Source organism: Myotis daubentonii, chromosome 2 (genome assembly GCF_963259705.1).
Source record: "Myotis daubentonii chromosome 2, mMyoDau2.1, whole genome shotgun sequence".
NCBI classification, from domain to species: Eukaryota; Metazoa; Chordata; class Mammalia; order Chiroptera; family Vespertilionidae; genus Myotis; species Myotis daubentonii.
The window spans coordinates 191,509,931-191,534,970 of NC_081841.1; the positions used below are offsets into that span (position 1 = coordinate 191,509,931).

Consider the following 25,040-nt stretch of genomic DNA (forward strand, 5'->3'; position numbering starts at 1 on the left):
AAGGGGAGAGGGCGGCGGAAGAGACGGTAGTGAGCGGACTCCGGACTCCGGAGGGGGCTGCGCACGGACCCGGCGGGGCGCAAACGGTTAAAGGCGCGCGCCGCCCGCGGATCGGGAGTCCCGGCGAGCCCTGGCTGGCGGCCGGCTGTGGCCGCCTGGAGGTCACCGGGCCCTTGGGGCGGGGGCCCGCCGCCCGGCACGCAGGTGCGGGCGCGCGCGCACGGCCCGGCCCGCGGGTGGAGGGAGCGCGGCGGCGGGGCCCGAGCGCGGAGTGCGTGTGCGGCCGGGGGGCCGGGCACGGGGCCGCTCCGGCGCGGCGTCTTTTCTTCTCCTCGCAGTGATGTCATCGACAGCAGCGGCTGGGAGCCGGGAGGCGGCGGCGGCGGGGGCGGCGCCGGGCGGCCGCCGCAGGTTCATGTGCTGGTAATGAAAAGGCACTTGACAGTCGGCCAGGACGCACGCGAGGGAGCGCGAGCCGGCCGGACCGCGGCGCCGCCCGGGCCAATCGCCGTCGTCGGCCTCTCCATGGGCGAGCAGGAGGAGGGGGCGCTGAGCGCTACCCGCCGGGCCGCGGCCGCTCCGAGGTGAACGGCGCCGAGAGCGGCTCGCGGCGCGGGGAGGCCGGGCGCGCCGCCGCTATGAATTCCGCCGAGCAGACCGTTACGTGGCTCATTACCTTGGGGGTGCTCGAGTCGCCCAAGAAGACCATCTCGGACCCGGAGGGCTTCCTGCAGGCGTCCCTGAAGGATGGAGTGGTCCTCTGCCGGCTGCTGGAGCGCCTGCTGCCCGGGACCATCGAGAAAGTGAGTGTCCCCGGGCCCGCGCCCCCACGGCGGACAGGCCCCGGCGGTGGGAGCCCGAGGCGGTGGGAGGCCCCGCGCCCCGCCTCGCCCGGGATGCGCAGCGACGCGCGGGGGCCGGGTCGCCCGCGTAGGCACCTGGTGGCCGCGCGAGGCTGGGAGAGCGCGGGGCGCGGCGGAGCCCACGCGTCTCCTTTGTGCGCGGACCCGGGCACGCGGCCCGCGCGGGGGGCGCGCTGGCGGCGCGAGGACCCAGTGGCGGGAGTTCGGGGCGCCATTGTGTGCGCTGTGGGCCGGGAAGGGGGTCCGGGCCGCGGACTAGGGGAACGACCCCGGGGAGGCCGGAAGGAAAGGGGAGCGCTGTGCACCGCCCTGAGGTCGAGCCGCCCCTCGCCGTGACCCGACCCGAAAACCGCGCTCTGGCGACGCGCACCGCTGCCTCAGAGGCTTTGTTTGAACAGCTTTGGGTGGGGGTATTGTATGAGAGTTGCGTCCCCCATTCGATTGACCAGTTGCTCTGCATTTTTTAAAAGATGCATTCATCAATAGCCGAGGGCTGGGTTGTGAAATGATTTATTGCCCTCCCCACGAAAGAATGCCTCCTGTCTGTCTCCAAGCCCAGAGGATGGCAGACACGGGGCTGGGAGCGCCTTGGCATTCTTCAAGGCTGGCTTAACACTCGAGGTTTCATTTCCAGGTTCCTACCTGATTTGGGACAGAATCCCCAGCCCTACAGACCCTGCTTCTCTTCTTCGTGACTGGTGGCTCCTTTCCCCTGGGCTGGAGTGTGAACCTTGACCCGCATCTCTGCGAGTGATTAAAGTTTGCTTTCCTCTCCCACAGCTGACAAAGCAGGGATGAGGGGAGAGAAGCGCGTTTAAAACCAATGTGTTCCCTGTATTTCGAAAACACTACACTCTTACTCCAGTTTTTTTTTTTTTTTTTGGCCAATACATAATCTTAAGATCCACAATTACTTAAAAGGTGTTAAAATGTAAAAATTGAAGTACACCATGACTAGGAAAAACTATTTAATTTTAGAAATGGGTTTATTGGCCCCAAATGCACAATAATAATTTGCTAATAAAAATATTAGGTGACTTTATAAAGTAAAATGTTTAATCTTATAAGCTTGTGCATGTCCTGGTGCTACATTTTAGAGGTCAGAAAAGATTTAATTTGAATTTTGGGTGCATACTAGTTTTAGGTATTTTTTTTTCTTACTTGGAATGTATTTATGAAAACAGAATCTGCATTTTAGAATGAATACCTGCCAGCCTGTCCTGGGAAGAAAAATGTTTGAACATGAACCTGATGTCACAATAAAATTATGATTTAAGACAGGAATAAGGAGCAGGATTTAACTTTCAAGGCACTCATCTGGATATCAGAATCTCTGGTAATAAAAGACAGATGTTGAAAAGAATGGAAAATGCATGCATGCTAAGTTTACCAAAATAGGCTTATATGAAATACTGTTCATTTCTAAGAGTGAAGCTTTAAGCAACTTCATGTGCTGTCTAGAAAAAACATATCACTGTAAATGTATGTTATTTGGCATATTAACTAAATTCATATTGATCGACTTCAATAATTTTCTTTTAAATTCTAGAAAGGTTTCCTTAGAACACTATAGTGTGCCTTTCATCTCTAACACAACAAAGACAGGAATGAATAAAATGCTTAGCTTGCCAAAGCCAAATTGGAACAATCTAACATATTCTCAAACTATGGTCATTTGGAAATTTCTTATATTGAAGCTATCCCTTTATTCCCCTAGGCCCCAATTGATTTGTTTTAGACTGACTATCAGTGAAAGTTTAACATGAAAGTAAGCCAATTATAGACAGAGCTTCTGCTTTTCTGTGGTTCAAAGGTAGGTTTTTGGAGTAAAATATTAGCTATTCTCTGCCTCCGAAAACCTTGTGGTTCGGAAGTTCCATGAACCTTTTCCACTTTCTGAGCAGAGTTATTTATTTGAGCTTTGGGATGTTTGCGTGCACACCAAATAATATAGGCCACAGAGCACACATGCTGAACAGCTTTCCCTGAATGTGGGAATGTTAGGGCTTTTTTTTCCCCTCCTTAAAAAGAAACATTTGGAAACAACTGAATATTCACATGAAATTGAAAGTATCTTAACTTTACTCCTGTTGGCCACATGAACACACTGACAACTGGTCAATGGGGTGTAAGCAGCCTGCAACTTAACATTTGCAAATTCATCATTTAAAACTTTGAACCATGAGAGTGGAGATAGTGAATAATTAAAAGTTTTGTGGAAAAAAATTTAAAAATAAGTTTTGTGATGGCTCAGATTTCCCATGTGCCTTTTATTAAGAAACACGCCCTAATGTGTTTCTTACATTAAGCTGATTTGTTCTATTTCAGAGCCAGTAAAAGGGTGGAGAACCGAGAGTACATTCATTTGGTTCAGATTGTTCTGCTCACTTTTAAAAAGTTTTTTTGTTCAGGTTCTCCTTCATGCAGTTCTTTTATTTAAGGTGAAAGATTGGATAGGAAAAGAGGGGATTATAAACGCCTGGAGAGGAGTTCAGAAAAGAGATACATTTCATGATGGCGGAGGATAGGTTCTCTGCTGTAGGGGGGTGGAAAGTGGGAATTATAGTCCCAAATCTTCGTGTATGAGGATATGACACTCAGATTTTCTCAGTAATGGCCAGGATGCTTTGCTGTCCTACTCGCACTGTTTGCTTCCCTCATTCCTCCTGTGATGAGAAATACACAAAGGCCACAGGACGCAGTGAGCCCTAGCAGCATTGGGCTCATGAGTTAACACTTTAAACATCCCTAGACTATTAAGTCACAGGGTATGAAATCAAGATACAGAAGTTTTAGAAGATGGAACATGAATGTAAGATCAATAAAACACATGGAAATAGTGAACACCATGAAATGCTGCTTTAATTTTACCTTTAGATGAAGTTGCTCGATTCACCATGAAAAACTCCAGGAACCTGGTTCTTTCTCTCCACGCTCAGAGCACATAGTAATCCGTAAAGTGTGGCACAGGAGACACTCCATCAACCTAATATTTGTAGAGTATACTTGAAAGCCAGATGCTACCCTTCTGGTCTTGCTGGGTGTCTTGGGTGTGCAAGCATGTATGCATTTAAACTGTTTTAAACTGTTGGGCTGAGTATTAGTGTCCTGAGCTGCTGGGACAGAGTACCACAGACCAGGCAGCTTAGACAACAGAACTTACTCTCTCACGGCCCTGGAGGCAGTTGCCCCAGATCAAGGTGTGGGCAGGGCCGGCTCCCGCTGCAGGTGCGAGGGGAGGATCTGCCCAGGCCTCGCCCAGGCTTCTGGTGGTTCCTTGGCTTGTGGCAGCACCCCAGTCTTCCCACGGTGTCCCCCTGTGGTCGCTTCTCTGCACTCACACTTCGCCTTTTCATAAGGACACCAGTCATTGGAATAGGACCACCCTACCCCAGCATGACCTCATCTGCAACGACCTTGTTTCCAAGTAAGATCACATTCTGAAGTACTGGGTGGTTAGGACTCCAATCCTAATGGGGGACACAATTCATCCTATAACAGGTTGCATAATACATTTGAACCAAGTCCATTCATTAAGTACTTGTCTACCTGCAAGTGCCAGGTGCTATGGGAGCTAAAAGACCAAACAACAAGTTCTTGGGGGTTTTGTTGAAGGAGAAAATACAAATATAAGAATATGAACCATATGAGACAGAAGGAAATCAAAAGTCATAAAGTCATATGTAGATGAAAACAACAGAAGAATCAAGAAATCCAAGGAGACTGCATTTGAGCTGTCCAGCCTCCGATGATTTTTTGACACATGGGTTAGACAGCGGTCGCCAACCGGTGGTCGGTGGACCACTGATGGTCCGTGAGGTCCGGAAGGTTGGCGATTGCTGGATTAGAATATTGTTCATATTTTCCTAAACTGTGATCTGGAAGTCCTAGGGGTCTTCCACAGCAAAGAAAATCAGTGAATTCTGATACAGCATAGGAAAAAGACACTGCTGTTTCCTAATTGATCCGTGACTCGCTTTCTGGTCAGTCCTAGGATTCTGGGGTTGGTTGGGGATGGGGGTGGGAAGAGAAATGAAGACTCAGTAGGTGCTGGACAGCAGTTCTCCGTGCCCACTGTGAGAAATTTACCTTTCCCTAGGTCCTTGGCCTAAGAACGTGGTCCGTGATGGCAGTGTGGGGTGGTGGTGAGAGTCCTGCTCTGCTTTAGAAGGCCTGCGCCTGAGCTGTTCATAAATACTTCCTGATTGGCCGGTAAAGCACTCAGAAGGTTCCAGTTATAAAACATGCTATCTCCTACTGCATCTGTATAGAGACTTCTCTGCAAACTGAATTATTGGTTATAGCAAGTTGCTTCTAAGGAGACTACCTAAGGTTTCAGAATAGTTCACTTTGCAGTAATAAACATCTGCATTTGAAGCATGTGACTTTACAGTAGTATCTCGGCCCTGCACCAGGGTGATTCTGGTTTTGGGTTTTAGGCCCAGAGAACAGGGTAACTGCATTTGCTGGCTCATTCAACATAAAGCAAACAAACCTGAATTCAGTTGAATTGGGAACGCCTAAAGTGATTTCCTGAGAGCCACCCTACACATGCTGTAGTGTTTCTGTTGGCATCATACATGTGCACACACTTGCACAAATGTTTGCACACTCACACGTGCATGCACATCTGACTGGGTTTGGAGGACCCCCAGGGAAAGGATCACCAGATGGCCTTCATCAGGTGCAGCTGCCTCCATGAACTCTGGAGGAATTCAGCTTTTGTGCTATCCCATGGCCTCGTTCTATGAATAGAAATAACACCTGTAACAGCCTTGTCTTTTCATTTCTGTAAGCACTGCCTGCCTCGTCGTTATGTAGTTTTTTGTTTTTTTTTAAATAAAAAAAGTGCGCCCTGAGTTGCAGGCACTGTGCTAAACTGATGATCCATTGTCATCTCATGTCACATCCATGTCACAGATGAGAACACTGAGGCCCAGCAGTTTGCTGTGCCCAGGCCACCCAGCTGACACATGGATGCAGAATATTGCAACCCAGGTCAGCCTGCTGCCAGAGCCCCATAGCGATGACAGTACTGCCGCTAGCTGAGCACTTGCTGGCTGCCTAACTTGTGCTAAATCGGTAAGATAGGTAGTCATGCCTTCAGGAATTACAAGGCATGTCAGAAAGAGAGACAGACAGTGTGAGGGACCACAGTGGATAGAACAGAGTCCAGGGCTGGATCGTGTGGCATAGACTGCCAGTCAACAGGGCTCCCAAGGGGGAAGGGGCACAGTGGGGACTCTCAGGAGGTTCGGGTAGGCAGCCAGCAGTAAGAGCAGTGCTCCTCCCTGGCTGGACAGGAATTCAGAGACAACTGGAAAGAGGACACACAGCTCTAGGGAGCACTGCCCTTGGGGTATGGCCTTAGGAAAGCTCACTTTGAGCCTTCTCATTCATTCTATCCGAGGACATCCCAGGACTTCAGTTAAGCTGTAACTCTGGTACCTGATAACCCCTGGGCCATCTGACTCTGAGTGTATCGGGTGTCCATCTACACCAAGATTTAAAACAGTATAATCCTATCTAATAAAAGAGAAACATGGTAATTGGCGTACGACCGCTACCCTTCCCATTGGCTAATCAGGGCGATATGCAAATTAACTGCCAGCCAAGATGGCGGCCGGCAGCCAGGCAGCTTGAAACTAACATGAGGCTTGCTTGCTTCAGTGATGGAGAAAACCAACGTTCCCCGCCTGCCTTGCCGGCCTCTGAGCCTGCAGTTTGAAACATTTTAACAAATATAGAAGCTAAACAAAACCCCAGAAACCTGCTTTCAGTGAGCCAGGATCTCAGAGCTGGAGTTATACATTGTTTCGATTATAGAACCCAAACAAACCAGATACCTGCTTTCAGCAGCGGAGGCCTCGGAGCTGGAGCCAGAGCTAACACTGGCCCAGAATAAAAAAAAAGAAAAAAGAAAAAAAGGAGCAGTTGGGAGCTTCAGTCACCCGCCAGCGTAAAAACAGCCATCATCCCCTCACCCAGGCTGGCCAGGCACCCCAGTGGGGACCCCCACCCTGATCCAGTACACCCTTCAGGGCAAACCAGCCAGCCCCACCCATGCACCAGGCCTCTATCCTATATAGTAAAAGGGTAATATGCCTCCCAGCACCGGGATCAGCGGAGCCGCGAGGCCTCCCAGCACTGGGATCAGCGTGACAGGGGGCAGCGCCCAAACCCCCCGATGGCCCTGCGGCTCTGTGTGTGACAGGGGGCGGGGCCACAACCTCCCTATCTGCCCTGCTCTGTTTGTGACTGGGGAAGGCGCCCCAACCCCCTGATCAGCCCTGCTCTGTGCCTGATAGGGGGGAGCTCCCCAACCCCCTGATCGCCCTGCGGCTCTGTGTGTGACAGGGTGCGGCGCCCCAACCCCCCCCTGCCCCCCCTCCCCGGGCCCTGCTCTGTGTGTGACAGGGTAGAGCCATAACCTCCCCATCGGCCCTGCCCTGAGTGTTACAGTGGCGGTGCCCAAACCCCCTGATCGGCCCTGCTCTGTGGGTGATAGAGGGCGGCACCCCAACCCCCTGATCTGCCCTGCTCTGTGTGTGACAGGGGGCAGTGCCTCAACTCCCCTATCGGCCCTACTCTGTGAGTGACAGGGGGGAGCTCCTCAACCCCCTGATTGGCCCTGCTCTGTGCATGACAGGGGGTGGCGCCGCAACCTCCCTATCGACCCTGCCTTGAGTGTGACGGGGCGGTGCCCCAACCCCCCAATCGGCCCTACCCTGAGCGTGACTGAGGGTGGCATCGCAACCTCCCAATCCGCCCTGCTCTGTGCATGACAGGGGGTGGCGCCCCAACTCCCCAATCAGCCCTGCTCTGAGCCCGACCAGGGGCTGCACCTAGGGATTGGGCCTGCCCTCTGCCACCCGGGAGCAGGCCTAAGCCAGCAGGGCGTTATCTCCCGAGGGGTCCCAGACTGCGAGAGGGCACAGGCCAGGCTGAGGGACCCCCCTTTGCCCCCCGAGTGCACAAATTTTTGTGCACCGGGCCTCTAGTCTTACTAATAAAAGCCTAGGTAGTCCTCATGCATCACACTGTGATGCCCTCATGCTGTTATAAGATGACTGCGATTGCCGCTGGGGCAGGTCCACGCAGCTTTTCCCGGGGTTCCCGTGGCCCTGCGCCCGCCATGGAGGCAAGACCCCCGGCTCCAGCCTACCTCTTTGGGGCAATCCATCGAGGAGCTCTGGATGGGTGGGCAGGACCTACCTCTTTGGGGTGATCGATTGTGGGGCTCCCGCACTGTGAGAGGGCACAGGCCAGGCTGGGGGACCCCCCCCCCCATGCACGAATTTCATGCACTGGGCTTCCAGTGTAATATAAATTCACACACATACACACATGTATATGTATATAATAAACCTTTAAAATGAAGGTACTGTATATGTGTATATTTAATGGATTTCTTCTCCCTTCAGAGGAAACTGCTCACTGTAAAAAATAATAATTGGAGGGGCCATGGTGGGGGGCACAGGAGTGGTGGTGGGAAGAGCTATTAGTTCTTGTTTGGTGGGGTTGTCTCTAACTTTTTGGATTGGAGTCATGTGGGAGCTGGAGTTGCCCTTGCCTCTCACTGTCAGCAAAAGGCAGCAAAGGCACACCATCCCTCTGGGACTCAACTCTGCCATGGGCAACGTCAGGGGCTGGGAGGTTCAGTGGTCCCCAAGACTTACTGGTCCCTCTTGGAACGACTGTAAGATGGGGTGGTCCCAATGTGTGCTCTGGAGTCATCCATTTGCTGTGTGACCTTGGGCAACCTGCCTAACTTCTCTGAGTAATGATTTCTTCCTCCTAAAAATGAGATTCATGATATATGCCAGGAGGAATGGTAAATGAGTAGACAGATGTGAGGGGTTTTGTGCAGTGCTGGGTGCAGGAGGGCCTCAGTACATGATAGTTATTATTTTATACTGAAAACTTTTCCTGCCATGTCCAGGAAAACTCTGGATTTGAACCTCAAGGCCACCAAAGCCCAAGAATACATCTTCATTCTAATAGCAGGGCCGATTCTTGCAACTTTAGGGGGCTGGTGACCCTCCCTTCCCACTCTGATAGACCACCATTGTCTGGGTTGGAAACCACTGAATTTGGTTTCCAGGGCCCTCTGGTTAGCACCAGGCCCCTGTGCAGCTGCTGGGTGTACACAGCTGCTGGCTCCGAGGGGCCAGAGCGCCAGGCTGGGGGGCTCAGGTTTCACGTATATAGAGTTTCATGCTTGAGAAGGGCCAGGAATCACAGATGGGCAGTGAGGGCCTGGATAGCCCGTCCTGTGTCTGCAGAGGGAGGATAGGGTGTTGGGGCTGTCCCTGGGCCCCGTGTACAACTTCTGACTTTTCCCTCCATCAGTTCTACCAAGTTAGGTTGGGAAAAGTTATTTCCTGGTGTTTTTGTATTTCTAACTTTAGCTCTGAATTTTTAGTTTTATGAACCACATTGGTAGTTCTCAGCCCTGTTTTTGTAGGCTAGTTCTGCTGTGTCTACTATAGTCTAAAGGCCAGGAAGAAAGGCTAAGGATGTTTACATGGGATGAGTGAAGATATATTTCCAACACATTTGTTTAAATTACTTAAATTTAATTAATGTATTCATTGGATTCCTACTCTGTGCATGCTAGTGTACACATCATAAGCACAGAAACACACATGTATTTATTGGGTTCTTATTATGTGCATGCTGCTAGTGTGTTATATACACAGAAGCACATGCACACACATGCATGTTTTCTGTACCACCTTCTCAGGCAGGTCATAAGGGAAACCATAAGGCCTTAAGTGCAAAACATTTGTGAATTCTGTGTGAAGGAACTCTCAAGAGGTCATCTAGCCCAAACTTGTAATCTTGCAGGTGGGTTAACTGAGGGCAGTTGCAAATGACTGTGTAAGTTGTGCACAGTCTATGGAGAGTCATTCACACTGCAGTCTAAACGAATGGTGTTTCCAGGATTGTGCTGGGCGTGGGCTCTGGGGCAGTGATGCAGAGAGGTCAGCCTCCATAGAGGTCAGCCTCCTAGGCACAAGCAAATGATTACAGAAGTGGCTGAATTGACCACCCCTCCCTGCAGCCATGCCCCTTGTAGAGTGACACTGCAGCTCCTCTCATGCAGAGGTGGACCTGTTTTCTCACTTCTTGAATCTGAGTTGGCTGGTGAAACGTGGCAGAAGTGACGGGTGCTCATTCCTAGCCCAGAACTCAAGAGGTCTTGCATCTTTTCCAACCCTCTCAGACTCTGCCTCCACCCCAAGGACAAGCCCAGGGCCCAGATATGGAAGGGTTTGAGGCCACGTGGCAGAGAGCTCAGTTGTCCCTGCTGAGGCCTCTTGTACCCTCCCATAGCCCACCAACCCTAAACACTGGAGAGAGCCCAGCCGAGAGCAGCAAGCTGCCACCTGAACCAGAGTTGACGAATGCTGCATGAGCGAGCCCATGGAGGCCAGGACTGCCCAGGTGACCCAGGGCCTCACAGACAAAAACAGACGCTTATTTCAGCCTGCCACTGAGATTTTGTGGCTGTTTGCCCCTCAGCCTTACTGTAGCAATAGATAATTGGTACAAACATGGAGAGTGGAAGTGGAATTTTGTGCATAACTTTGTTCTTATTACACTTGGGACAGCTTTTTAAAAAGGGGCTCATAACAGTCTTATTGTTTCTCCAAAGAAGCTGTAATTTAGAACCCCAAAAAGGGTATATGAAAGTAATTTAAGCCTCTTCCTATTTATATAAATTGCTTTAGTCTAGAACGGGAATCCAGTTTCAGGTTTGCTTTGAATGTACAGTTTTTTGCAGTGGCACCGTGTTCTGGAAGTATGATGTTTGTTAGTAACGCCTTCTTGAAAATGGTCAAGTTTGGGATTATCTATAAATACCCTGACCCAGGATGGCCTTTCTTCCTCAATTCTGAGTGCCTCGCTGCTAAGATCCTATGCCAAGAAGACGCTTTCCCACCTATTTCCTGTCCTTAAAATAGCTCAAGTTCATAAGAGACTTGTAAGTATCCAAATGCAGTTAGCAAATTTACTCGGAAGTCTTTTGTCAGATTTTCTGAAAAAACCCGTTGCTTTCTGAACACATGTCAAAAGATTATGACTTTGTCATTCACTTTAAGGAAGAATGTTATCGTGCTGTTGATGGGAAACTAGGAGTTTCAGTGGAATCATCTTGCTGCTGTTCACCTCTGTGGTTGGCTCTCAGGAGGCGGAAGAGACCATCAGAACATCTGGGAATGTTATTCTAGGTCCCTATTCTTGAGTAAGATCACTGTGATCTTTCTATGGTGCTGAAGAAATTGCCATGTTCAAGACCTGCGTTTGCACAATGATTCTCATAAGACATTGCTGCTGGTAACAGATCTTTTCTCACGGAAACATGACATTTTCTGGTCATAGTTCTTCTGTTTGTTAGTGCATTTTTGTTTCTTTTGAAAACAAACTCTATAAATAGAATGTGGTCAAATTCTTGACAGACTTGTGGCAAAGGTTAAACTTCTAGAAAGTACCACAGAAGCCATACTTAAGTGACAAGAGACTGGAATTGAGTATCTTGCAGACTTAATCAACTAATGACAAGTGGAGAAGAATAAGAGTTCCTTTATTGTCTCCCCAACAAAGCACATTTACTTAGATTGAATTCGAGGAACTGCCATGTCAGCAATCCAAGGCTGGCTCTTCAAATAAATAACAGTAATCATGTTTTCTTTTGGTGTGAGTCTTAAGCATATGAATTGTTTATGAGTTGTTAAAACAATATTCTGGGAGGGAGAGAGTACTGACCCTGCACATAATCAAGTCTTTTGTTGTCTGTAACGGAGCTCCCAACTTAAGAAGCTAGAAAAATAAAGGCAAGTTAAACCCAAAGTAAATAATAGAGAAAAGAGAATAATAAATAGCAGAATAGGAATCAGTGAAATAGACAGAAAATTACTAGAGAAAATCAACAAAGCTGGTTCTTTGAGAAAAATCAATAAAATTGACAAATCTCTTAGACTGATCAGGGAAAAAAGGAAAGAAGACACAATACACGTATTAAAAGGATAATAATTGGAGATTATGAATATTTTTATGCCAATAAATTCTACAATTTAGACTAAATGTATTATTTCCATGGAAGACACAGAATATCAAAGCTCATTGGATAACCTTATTAGCTCTATATTTATTACAGAGTTTAAACTTGTAGTTAAAAAGCTTCTCATAAAGAAAATTCCAGGTCAATGGCTTCACTGGTGATTTCTATCAAACAATTAAGGAATATATAAGGAACTCTTAAGAGTCAGTAGTAAGGAAACAGACAACCCAATTTAAAAAATGGACGAATAGTCTGAGTAGACACTTCACCAAAGAAGTTATACACTCACATGAAGGGATAGGGAAATATGTGGGGATCAATGGGGAGAGGGAATGGGACACCTATAATACTTTCAACAATAAAGATTAAAAAATAAATGAAACCACAGTGAGCTACCAGTCTACACCCATTAGAATGGCTAAACGTAGAAGACTGATTATACCACGTGTTGGTGAGGATGTGAAGGAACTGCTCGTGGGAATGTAACATCATACAACTGCTTTAGAAACCAGTTTTTCAGTTTCTTAAATATTAAACATGCATTTGCTAAGTGATTTAGCCATCCTATTTCTATGTATTTACCCAAGAAAATGGAAATGACATGCCCATACCAAGTCTTGTACACAAATGTTCATAGCAGCTCTGTCTTAAGAGTTACAAACTGGACACAGCCCAGATGTTTTTCAACTGGAAAAAGGATAAAGAAAGTATGATATATCCATGGAGTACTACTCAGCAATAACCCAAGGACTGCCTGTACTTAGATTTATTGCCAGAGAGCTCACTTATTTATTTTCTCATCACATTTTTATTGGGTATCTACTATGTTTTAAAAATTGTGCTAGACACTGGAGGTGTAATGATGACCAAAAATAAACTCGAATACTCTCTTAGGTGGGGGGCGGGGAATAGCATTAAAATAATTATATGAACTTATTGTTTTACAAATTGAGAAATGTGCTCTGAAGGCAAGGAACAGATTTCTAAAAGTGTGTAGCAGAGGAACCTGGCTTACACTTGGCACATGGGGACGGGGGATGCTTTAGGGAAGGCTCTCCTCTGGAAGTGGTACGTGAGCCGAGCTCTGATGTGAGTAGGCTGTAATTAAGCTGCAAGGGCTCCTGTAGAGACAGATATGGGCCAGGCAGGGTGGGGCCTAGGTTTGGTACAAGAAGACCATGAATGGATTTAGTGCAGAGTATGTTGGATTGGCGCTCAGAGAGGACACCTACCTGGAATATGAATTTGGGAGTCACGCTACAGAGATGTGAACTGAAGTGTAGGAGTGGTGAGATTTCTTACGGGGAAATTATGGAGTGAGAACATAAGGCCTCAAGGAACTTGGAACTTGATGGCCAAACAAGTGCTGATGAACCTGAAGAGGCTAAGGATGGTGGTTGAAGGGTGGTTAAGTCAGAAGAGAGGATGGTGACCAGTGGAAGAGGATGGCCAAGACAGTATGCTTCAAAAAACTAAAAATAGCTTTGGCACTGTGCTTGGAGGGTAAAAGGCCACTATTATTAATTGTTCTGGGACAACAGGAATGCACTGGACTGTCCTGGGAAAGCCTGGCTGATTGGTCCCTCCAGTCACTGGTGACCTTAGCAAGGGTGCCTGTGTGTAGTAATGGGGTGAGCACCCAGTTAGGGTGAATGTAGGTTCGGGATGGAGAGAGGAGTTGGGGAGGGAGGTTTGTTAAAACTAGGGGAGCAGAAAATGTTGGAAATAGAGTATGGGGTGTGAGTGGGTTGATTTAATGAGAATGGTTGGATGGCTGGGAGCCCATTGAGAGCCCATTGGATGTGAGGGTATGAATTTATAGTGATTTTGCAGAGGACTGAGCAGGATATATGATGCTTATCAACTCTTGAAAATGTTGTTAAGAGGAAGTTGATCTTTAGCTGTTTTTTCCTTGGATAAGGGAGACTCTAGAACTCAACTATATTCCTTTAATAGCATCAGGGGAAATACATCTATGGTATTTTTTCTTTCATTTCCTATATGTTTTAACATGTTCATCTAAATTCAATGAGTGCTGTGTGGAGGCTAAACAGTTGTCACTCTGAGCATTTCTGAGATTCCCATCTTGTCTTCAATGTATTAACGTCAGGTGTTTAATCTTTCTTCTTTTATTTATTTTACAATAAACAGCTTTTGAGGTAAAGTTGGTGAGACTGCTGAAAACTTACTGCTCTTTGCTGTATCTGTATTTTGCACTTGACATTTGAAAGTCTACTTCTGATGTAGGGAAAGGCATTATCAGGATATAAGTGTATATTTTTCAGAAAGTTCATGTTCACATCAAGGACTGTTTGTATCATAATTTTATGAATATACATGTGCCTCTTCTGGGATTTGCTTTCTTTCTCATTTAGAAAATGCTAACGATTTGTTACATGTCATAATAAATTAAGGGAAGTAAAAACAAATCAAGTGGTGTTTATTAGAAATATTGTTCCTAAATAACCACAACAAATGTAAGCAGTGTTTAGCTTTGGGTATTATTTTTCCAACGCAAAGCAATAAAAATGCACTATTCAGGTCTATCTCCATGTGTTGGAGAAGTAAGCCCATTGGCTGTTTTTTTTTTTTCCTCCTTAAAATGCTTTTTCTTTGAGAGGAGAGCGGAGGTGGTGTTATTGGGAGCAGGGGTAGGGTGGTTGAGGGAAGGAAGCCTGAGACACACTCATTGAGACTGAAAGTTTCTAGGTTGGTTTGGTTTTCCTTCTCTTATAGCTGGATGTGGCATAGCTGCCAACATTAATTTTTGTCCGTGATATATAAAAATGTTAGTCCTTTTACTGACATCAGAATTAGTAGTATATGCCTTTCAAATTGTTTTCAAGCAATGGCGGGCTTTCCTTCATTTTATACCTTTGGTTTTAGGTGATTGTGTGGATCTTACATTTATGTGTGTGCCAGAGTCATCTGGTGGCTGGTGAAAAAGCCGAACTGCTGGGCCACACCCCCGAGTTCCCGATTCAGTAGTTCTGGGTAGGGGTTGAGAATTTGCATTTCTAACAAGTCTCGGGTTATGCTGATGCTGCTGGCTCAGGGGACCACGTCTGAGAACCATGGATAACCCACTGAACTCATCAGCCCAGCAGTACCATAACCTGCACCAGCCAGATTGCATGCATGGCCCTTTAAGAAGCCAGGAGCCTGAGGTGTGATCAGCTGGGGGCTTTCCCACAGGTGAGCCCTGGCAGCTTGCCTACCTAGGTTACCCCTTCATGCTTGAGAAGTTTCCTAACTAGTGCCTTTTAGTTTAAGGCAGAGCCGACCCCATGCTGCCGCCCTGTGGACTTTTGGAACATTACACGTGGAGGTAGCGAGTTTGGCACGAAATCCTGCCTTGGTTGGAAGGGGCACTCAGTTATGCCTGAAAAAAATGGGATTCCTCACCTGTTTCTGTGCATCTAGAAAATTCTTATACAAAACAGAGGAGAAACACAATCTCCATTAAGATATCAATTCAGGAGCTTGTATGAGATTTGATGGATGGGTTACTTAAGTAAGGCACTTAAGGGCAGATCTTTGAAATATTGAAATTAGGGTTGGGAGAACTGTGGCTAAGTAAGTCAGCAAGTCACTAAAAGCTACCCAGAGATATGGAGAAACTTCTAGGTAAGGGTTCTTTTAACAAGAGTGCTCTTAAGGGAAAAGCAAATCACACGTGTTGGGTTGTGGGGCCAGGGAGTTGCCTCTGGGAAGAGTCTGGAATGCCGTATCAAAACATAACCAGGCAGCTGCTGCTCTTTAAAGATGGAGTTTAGCTGAGCTGTAGGATACATTCCAATACTGCTTCTAAGGGGTGGTGGGTCTGTGGCCCTTAAGCTGGGGACTCCGTGTTCTCTGAAAGTCTGGAGGAGTCTGTGTGGCTCACACCAGCCTTCCACCAACACCGAGGATAAGCGCCTTGACTTCATTCCAATTTATGCTTTTGGATCCAGTAACCAACGAAGAATTCATTTTGTTACTGAATATGGAGGAAACAGTGACAGTGTTTGACAACCTCCCCCACCCCAAGCCGGGTCACAGGAAGCTCCTCTTCTAGATGATTGCTTTTCTAGATGTCATTGCTGAGGTGATCTGTAGTGACCATTTCTCCTTCCAATGAATGATTGGAATGACCTGACAAGAGTTTTTAAGGAAGCTTCAAAAAGCAATTACAAATCCTCTCAAAACAAATGAAAAAAGCAGGACATCTCAGCAAAGATATAGGACTTATACAAAAGAAACAAATAGAAATGATAGCACTGAAAAATAGGGTAACTGAAATGAAACTCAGTGTATGAGCCCTGGCCGGGTGGCTCAGTAGGTTGGAGCATCATCCCAGACACCAAAAGGTTGCAATTTTGATCCTGGGCCAGGCACGTACGGGAGGCAACTGATAGATGTTTGTCTCTCGCATTGATGTTTCTGTCTTTCCCTTCTTCTCTCTCTAAAATCAATAAAAACATATCCTCGGGTAAGGATAAAAAACAAAAAATAAAAAAACTCAGTGGATGGGCTCAAAAGTAGAGTGGAGATGACAAAAGATAGAACTGGTGAACTTGAGGACCCATCGCTGGAATTTGCTCAGTCTGAACAGAGAAAAAACAGCCTGGAGGAAAGTAAGGAAGTTGCTAAGGGCTGTATACTCTCCCTGAGTCTATCATGAGACGAAATAGATGACAATGTGCAATAACAAAGACAATAATGTAACTGCAGTCTTGGCAGTTGCCCGTATTCATTCCCTTCCCTCTCCTCCTTGTTTTTTTATTTTTATTTTTTATATTTCTTCTTCTTTTTTGTTGTTGTTCCTGCTTTCTCCTCCTTGTTCTATGTCTCTGCCTGGCTCTCATCTCTGAAAGGTCAGCATCACATGAGCTCTTCGTCAGCTTGTTTCAGCCCCTTTGTGAAACTTAGGAAACTAATATAAGGAAACCTTATTAAACATGCAGGCCTGTGGACGGCTGCATAAAGTCGCCCGGCCGACAGGAGCCTGAGGAGGCCTGAGGGAGCAGAGCAGCTGGTTAGGGGGAACCCAGCTTGGAGCCAGCGATTTTCCTGAGCGATAGAGAGATGAGAGCTGAAACCAGAGTGCTGGCTCTCGACAGCACCGGCTAACCGATGCCCTGATAGACACACGGAGAAAACGGAGCCCTGGACACTGAACGTGGGCAGTCCTGGGGAGAGCTGGACAGCAGCTGGGCGGCCGACCTCGGGCAGAGCCTGCGGTAACAAGATGCATCTGTCAGTCACGACAGAAAGGGATTGAGGGTTTACGGTAAAACCCAAGAGCAACTTTTCTCTGTATCATTTTGCCTGGGGTGATTACATTTCCAAGTTTTTTTGCGGATTATAGTCCCTGTCTCAAATATTCAATTCTCATATTAAACCAGTTATATACCTTTTGGTTCTAGGTGCTATGTCAGTATCAATCAACCTCACTTTCACTAACTATGATCAAGTAATTTATGGTTATTAATTAGTGTCGTAGGTATAGGTCCTTAATTAACTAATTCGCTGAACAAATAATAAGTGCTAGTTTATGCCAGGTGTGAGATATAGCACTCATCCAGTAGGCCAAATACTATGCATATGGAGCATATATTCCATAGCTCAGGGAGATGCTCTGTAAACATACACAGTACAAAAGTAGATTACATAGTATGAGTGTTAGGTGTTATAGAGAGAAACGGAGAGTGAGGAGGAAGGGGACGGCCAGTAATTAGGGCAACGATGCAGTTTTACAACAGAAGTGACATTTGAACAAAGACTTGCTGAATATGAGGGAAGGTGACTGGGAGAGGAGGATTTCAGGCAGAGGAAGTGCCTGTGCAAAGGTCCTGAGGTAGGAGCTAGCCTGGCAAGTCTGGGACAGCAGAGGCCAGTGCGAGTTGGGCGATAGATAGTAGTTGAGCAATGAGGTCATAGAGGGAACAAGGGAGCAGCTTGTGCAGGAACTGCTCAGCCATCATAAGGACTTTGACTTAAAAAAATAGACTTTTATTGTTCAGAGCAGTTTTAGGTTTTCAGAAAAATTGAGCAGAACATACAGAGAATTCCCATATTTCCCTTCTCCCATCTCCCAACTTTACCCTATTATCAATATCATGCAAGTGTGGTACACTTGTTATAACTGATGAGCCAATATTGACATATTACTCACTAAAGTCCATAGTGTACATTGCGTTGTACATTCTGAGCGTTTGGACAAATGCATACTGACATGGATTAACCATACAGTATCATACAGGATAGGTTCACTGTCCCCCAAATCCTCCGTGCTCTGCCTGTTCATTCCACACTCCCCCCAAGTTCCTGGAAGCCACTGATCTTTTTTACTGTCTCCGTAGTTTTATCTTTCCAGAATGTCATTTAATTGGAATCATGTAGCATGTAGCATTTTCAGGTTGGCTTTTTCATTTAGTAATATGCATTTAAGGTGCCTCCTTGTCTTTTTGTGGCTTAATCGCTCATTTCTTTTTAGCGCGGAATGGTCTTCTGTTGTCTGGATGTACCACAGTTTGTTTATCCATTGACCTACAGAGGACAGCTTGATTACTTCCAGGTTTTGGCAGTTATGAATAAAGCTGCTATAAACATTTGTGTGCAGGCTTTTGCATGGACATAAGTTTTCAACTCATTTGGGTAAAGCAAATTTATTCAAGGAATGTGATTGCTGGATCATATGGTGAGAGGATGTTTAATTTTGTGAGAAACAGCTAAACTGTCTTCCAGAGTGGCTGTACCATTTTGCATTCCCATCAACAATGAATGAGAGAGTTGCTATTGGTCCACATCCTCACCAGTATTTGGTATTGTCAGTGTTGGACTGGTGTCTAATGGTGCGTAGGGTAACCCCTTATTTTAATTGCATTTCCCTTATCTATAATTATAAAAGCGTAATATACTAATTAGACTGGACGTCCTTCCAGACGACCTTCCGGACGAAGCCGGGGCTGCAGGGGAAGCCTGGGTCCTGGGTGCCAGAGGGAAGATGGTTCTGGCAGCAGGGTGGGGGGGGGGGGGGAGGAAGGCCCACTCTTGTATGAATTTCATGCATCGGGCCTCTAGTAACATATAATGTGGAGCACCTTTTCATATGCTTAGTTCTCATCTGTATATTTTCTTTGGTGAGGTGTTTTTTTTTAAATATATATTTTATTGATTTTTTAGAGAGAGGAAGGGAGAGGGATAGAGAGTCAGAAACATCGATGAGAGAGAAACATCGATCAGCGGCTCCTGCACACCTCCCACTGGGGATGTGCCCGCAACCAAGGTACATGCCCTTGACTGGAACCGAACCTGGGACCCTTCAGTCCGCAGGCTGACCCTCTATCCACTGAGCCAAACCAGCCAGGGCTCTTTGGTGAGGTGTTTGTTCAGGTCTTTTGCCCATATTTGAGTTGAGTTGTCTGGTTTTTTGTTTTGTTTTGTTATTTTTTTTTAATTGTTGACTTTTAGGAGTTCTTTGTATAGTTTGAGTACAAGTCCTTGATTGGATATGTGTTTTGTAGATACCTTCTCCCAGTCTATGGCTTGTCTTTTCATTCTCTTAACGGACTTTGGCTTTTGATGAGTGAAATGAGGCGCTTTTGAGGATTTTGAGCTCAGGAGTGATGTGATAGGTAAATTATAAATATGAAGTGAGATATTCCAGTTACAGTAATATGGAAGAAATGTAATTCCTGAGTATACATTGGCAGCCTTATTTTAACTGATGAATGTCAGTTTTTCTAAGTGATTTTTGAAAACATATTTCCCAAATATGGACAGAGACACATTTTCTTTTCTTCACAGCTACAGCCCTATTTATTTCAGCCCACACTCTGCTGATGTTGAAGAGTGTTGAGAGAATGATCTTTGTATAGCCTTTGTATAGCCTTTTTATTACTCAGGGTTATAATGAAAGTCTCAACTGGCTGCTGAGTTCATGCAAGTGGCTTTTACAGAGTGAGTATTCCAAGCTGTGGTGGCCTCCTTCCCCTTGCCTTTCCCTCTGGGGAGGGTCTCAGCTGCTATTTATAGAGGCATGCTTGCCAACAAATGCCCTCAGCTGTTTTCTACCCCCTTATTCAGGTTTCTTCCTCAAATGTAGGCTCCCCTTTACTTCCCAGTCTCTCTCCAAAGTCAGCGAGCCTTCTTTCACAGGCTACCATATGGATTAAAATAGAATTTTTTCCTAGGTGGTCAATGTTCAATCTTCTGGCTCTGAGGCTTTAACTTGCTTTAAATGCAGCTTCTCAGGCAGTTTAAAAACAAAAGATCCTTTAGGCAGGAGGGTCATACACAAGGCAGTGCGCTGTTCTATAGCTCCCACTTTGGCCCTGCAGTTTCGTTGTGTGTGTGTGGAGGGCGTGAGGAGGGGGGTTCAGAAGCAAGCATGAAGAGCTAGGGTGAAACAAATGGGGACTGGCAGGGCAGGCACAAAACCCTCTGAGACACTGGAGAACATAGATTTAGACAGTGGAATACCCTCAATGGCTGTAGGACAGGAGTTGACATTTTCACCTGAGGTGTCTTGGTCATAGGTAGGCCCCTTAGGTTGTGAGACCCATCCATTACCAGCGTCCTATTCAGAGAGCTGACTGTAGGTGTTCCTCCCCTCCTAGAAGGTTCTCGGCCCTATTGCCACACTGATACTATAAGAATACACAGCAGCCCTAGCCGGGTTGTCTCAGTGGATAGAGCATTGGCCTATGGACTGAAGGGTCCCAGGTTTGATTCCGGTCAAGGGCATGTACCTTGGTTGTGGACACATCTCCAATAGGGGGTGTGCAGGAGGCAGCTGATCGATGGTTCTCTCTCAGTGATGTTTCTAACTCTCTATCCCTCTCCCTTCCTCTCTGTAAAAAAAATCAATAAAATACATTCTTTTTAAAAAAGAATACACAGCAATTCCTGCTTTAGATATTTTTTAGCACCTTCCCACTAGACCACAAGCCTTCTCCATAGGCTTTCCCACTGATGGACAACAGGAAGATACCACCAACCATTCTGACATGTGTTCAGCAGGAGAGGAAATGTAGGTCAAAGGATCAGAAACAACATCGACATTGAGCTTAAGGAGAAAGTAAACAGTGGCTCAGAGTTACAAAATGCTGTGCCATAATATATGGGCTATTTTCAGTAGGTCACAAGCATGAGAATGAGAGAGAAAAAAAGGTGATTATTCCTTCTGAACAGGTGACAACTTCAGGTAAGAAAAATCTCTGACCACAAGGCCCAATTTGAATTGCCCTATGAATTTGTACTCTTCTGTTTTCTTGTGTCAAGATCCTTCAAAGCATAAGACATGGCTCTGCTTAAGGAATGTTCTGAGACACTGACAGCGGCCCATCCCCTGAACTTCTGCTCCTCTGGTGTACTGAGCACAGCCAGACAGGGCAAAGTTTAGCAGAGACCTCTCACTTGATTAATACACACCCGCCTGTTTTGACCTAACATTATTGGGGGAACAAAATGTAACCTCAGTGGAGAAGTTTATTCTAGGTAGTCTGATGCATGTTTTATGCTTACATTTAAAGAAAAAATCCATTTTTGGTGATGGTATGAATTTGGATGGTTGCGACCATTTCTGAAGGACTTAAAATGTGGGAACCAAACCTCAGGGGACACATGAGTTAATTTAAGCTGGGCCTCTCCTTGACATTTCACATGTCTTGGATATCTGAATTTAGTTTGGGAACTGGAGATTTTGTACATTCGTATTTCTTATTGCCCTTTATAATTTGGCTAGTTCCATACTGACATTTTATTTTTCCCCAGATGATTGCAGTATCCATGCAAGATTTGGGCTTTGGGATAAGTTGAAGAAAGAAAGCAAAAGAAAAACATATTCTATTAAGGGCTTAAGTTTCTTTCAGTAAACTACTTTTAATCCTAGGCTATGCATTTTGGGGAGATACTTAGCAGCCAAATCCTTGAAATTTCTGCTGGGTGCTTAATTTGTTTCCCCTTAGATTTAGAGGAAGGGCTGCACAGTAGACTGCCAAGGGAGCACTATCGACCTCCATTTTTACTCCACTGAACATTACTAACTGTGAGTGAGCACAGAGTACTATGGAAGCGCTCAATCCCTGACCCGCAGAGAGCTGCAGTCTAATTAAAATAAAGCAGTGGCTGCCAGGTAATTAAAAATTAGATGAATCAATAAGTGCTAATTAGACTTTTAGAAGATGAGCTCAGGGTTTTAAACAGAGCATTGCATCTTGGCCTGGAGTGTTGGAGACTGGCCCTACCAAGACTCCAGTACACTGATGGCCCACTTGCTAAGGACTGGGAAGGCACCTTGGGCTGAGGAGAACATTTGATTGGAGTTCTTTTTTGTGTTAATCCTCACCCAAGGATATCTTTTCCATTGATTCTTAGAGAGGGGAAGGGAGTGAGTGAAAGGGAAAGAGGAAGAGAGAGAGAGAGAGAGAGAGAGAGAGAGAGAGAGAAACACTGATGTGAGAGAGACACATCAATTGGTTGTCTCCCGCACTCCCTGGGGCCAGAATCGAATCCGCAACCCAGGTTTGTGCCCCTTGCCTGGGAGTTGAACCCAAGAACCTTCAGTGCTAAGGCCGATGCTCTAGCCAGTGAGCAAGACTAGCGAGGGATGCTGCTGCTTTAAAAAAAAATGTATTAATCATACTTGCACGTGGTACAAAATTGAAGGAGTACAAAAAATTAAAGAGCAAATTTCCTTCTTCCCCTGTACTCTCAGCCCCATTTCCTTTCCCTGGAGGCAAGCAACCCATGTTAAAAGTATCTGACATGTGCTTCCAGAGATATTCCATGCATTTATGAACACCCACATCCATTTTCTTCTTGCCTTTTCTCTTCTCTTTTTTTACACAAAAGGTAGCATGTTATATGTATTGTTCCCTATGTTCCTTTCCCCTACTTACTGTAACATATCTATATTTATAAAAGCCCAGTGACTGGAAGGGCAGAATGACCAGAACGACTGGTAGCTATGATGTGCACTGGGACAGCCAACCAGCCTGATCCGGGCCCTGATTGGCCCCCCACCTCACCCAGTCAGGGGCGGGGCTGGCTGGCCAACCACCCGCAGCCCCTTCCCCTGGCCAGCCTGGCCCAATGGGCCCCCATTGGGGCAGGTCAGCCGCACCCCACCCATGCACGAATTTGTGCACTAGGCCTCTAGTCAATATATAAAACTGCCTCTTCTTAAAAGACTGTGTGGTGGGTGGTGGTCTGTTTTGTGGAGATACTATAATTGATTTAATCCTTTTCCTAAATTATATGCCATCTTCTCCTGGGACACTGGGTTCTATTTTTAACTGTACCACCAGAAAACTAACTAGGTTTGGGTCCCAGCAGAAAACAGCATGCTAAACAGAGGTGGTTGGGAGAGTTTAATGAAGAGGCTATTTACGAAGTGTGGGCAGGGATAAGGACAACCTGCAATGATGTGAAAGTATCCTGGGAAGCCACTGCTTCCCCTAGGCCTGAAGGGAAAAGTGGGGGAAGCAGGTTCCTGGAGCCAGTGAGAGCTTTAGCCACAGAAGGCTCCTGACAGGAGCTGGGGTCTTCAGTCAAGGAATACAGCCAGTGGTGTGTTGGTAAAGGCTGAACAATGGGCTCTGTGGTGAGGGTCCCTGATTTGTAGTGTTTGCTGATTCCTGTGGTGTGAACACCTCCACCATGCCTGATTCCAAGTCCCCAAGGTGCTGTTACTGAACGCAGAGTTGGGGTGGGAAGCGCTTGTGAGAAGCTCCAGTACATCACTGCAGCTCAGCAGGGTGGCTGCCGGCCTGGTTCCTGCTAGGGCCATCGATTGGCTGAATTCCACCAGAAACCAACGCCCTGGGGAGGGATTCTGATGCTGAAGTCCTCACAGGTCAGCATTCTGGAGCACAGAGCAGGTTGGTGATGGATCAAGCGGCATAATTTTGGGCAGGTCATCTGTAAAAAAACAAATCTGCCTTGAATGTAGAACCTTTTTACACTGAGGTTCTCTCACTTCTCTGTGATTAGTGAATTCAGTGGCCTAAGTGGGTAGGTCATCTATAATAATAAAAGCATAATATGCTAATTAGACCGGACATCCTTCGGGACGAAGCTGGGGCTGCGAGGGAAGCCGGGGTCCCGGTGCCAGAGGGAAGCTGGTGCCGGCAGCCGGGGGAAGGAAGGCCCACTCTTGCATGAATATCGTGTATTGGACCTCTAGTTTAGTCATATTTGCTGACTATTTAACAGGAGATGCTGTGGGCCCCTGCACTCTGGGAGTTTATGTCTAACAGGGTAAGGTAAGACATTCACCAGTAGGTCCAGCTACATGGTGGGGGCTGCAGACAGAACCACAGGTATTCAGAGGAGGCAATTCTTTGTAGTTGGAGTGATGAGGCTGTTGTTGGTGGCAGAGACCTGGGGAGACCTTTGTTTTGTAGTTGGGAACTTGTTTTACCAATGGGGAAAAAACAGAACATTTCTTGAATAGCTGCCTACTTATACTACTAGTTCCCTAAATATGGTCCTGGTACCATCAGCATCTTTGGGACCTTGTCAGAAATCCAAATTCTTAGGTTTCACCCCAAACTTAGAGTTTAAACTCTGTGGCAGGTCCTAATAACTTGTTAGTCCAGGTGATATTGATGCATGTGTCCATTTGAGAAATATTGTTATACTGTATCAGTGGTTCCAAATCAGCTGCAAATCAGCCAGATGGGGAATTTCAAACACACACCGACACACACACACACACACACACACACACACACACACACACACGACTTCTGGGCTGTATTTCAGACCTACGCAATCAGAATCTGTGAGAACTAGGGTCTTGGGGAGTTAAGTGTTTCCCAGATAGTATAAGCTGTCTAAGTTTTCTATACTCTTGATCTGAGTTGTGGTAACACTGAACTTGTTACCACGGAGAACTGCCTATTTTCTTTTCTCGTGCACTTTCTCTCTCTACACTTAAGACTTTCTAAACACTTTCAGAGTCAGAGGGAAGGCAGCTGCCTTAGATGGCGCTTGGTGTGGACTGAGGGTGGAGCTGGTTGTTCTTGGCGTGGTGTGGGTAGCAGAGAAGAGTAGAGGAAACTGGACAGCTGTGGAGGTTGCTGAAGTCTGACCTTAATATAGCTTCAGAATTCAGTTTT

General features: G+C 46.4%; 1 protein-coding gene across 6 annotated transcripts in view; it reads left to right on the forward strand.

The window, feature by feature from the left end:
* Nucleotides 1-252: 252 nt before the first annotated feature.
* Nucleotides 253-25,040, forward strand: part of ARHGEF7 (Rho guanine nucleotide exchange factor 7) — a 129,032-nt gene continuing 104,244 nt past the window's right edge. For 2 of the 6 annotated variants that reach the window (XM_059685113.1, XM_059685117.1), the window contains exon 1: nucleotides 257-803. In XM_059685113.1, coding sequence (XP_059541096.1) covers nucleotides 639-803 — 165 coding nt within the window. In that variant the 5' untranslated portion in view covers nucleotides 257-638. Of the gene's footprint in view, nucleotides 804-25,040 lie in introns of all 6 variants that reach the window. The other 4 variants (XM_059685115.1, XM_059685118.1, XM_059685119.1 and 1 more) reach the window with 4 other exon arrangements.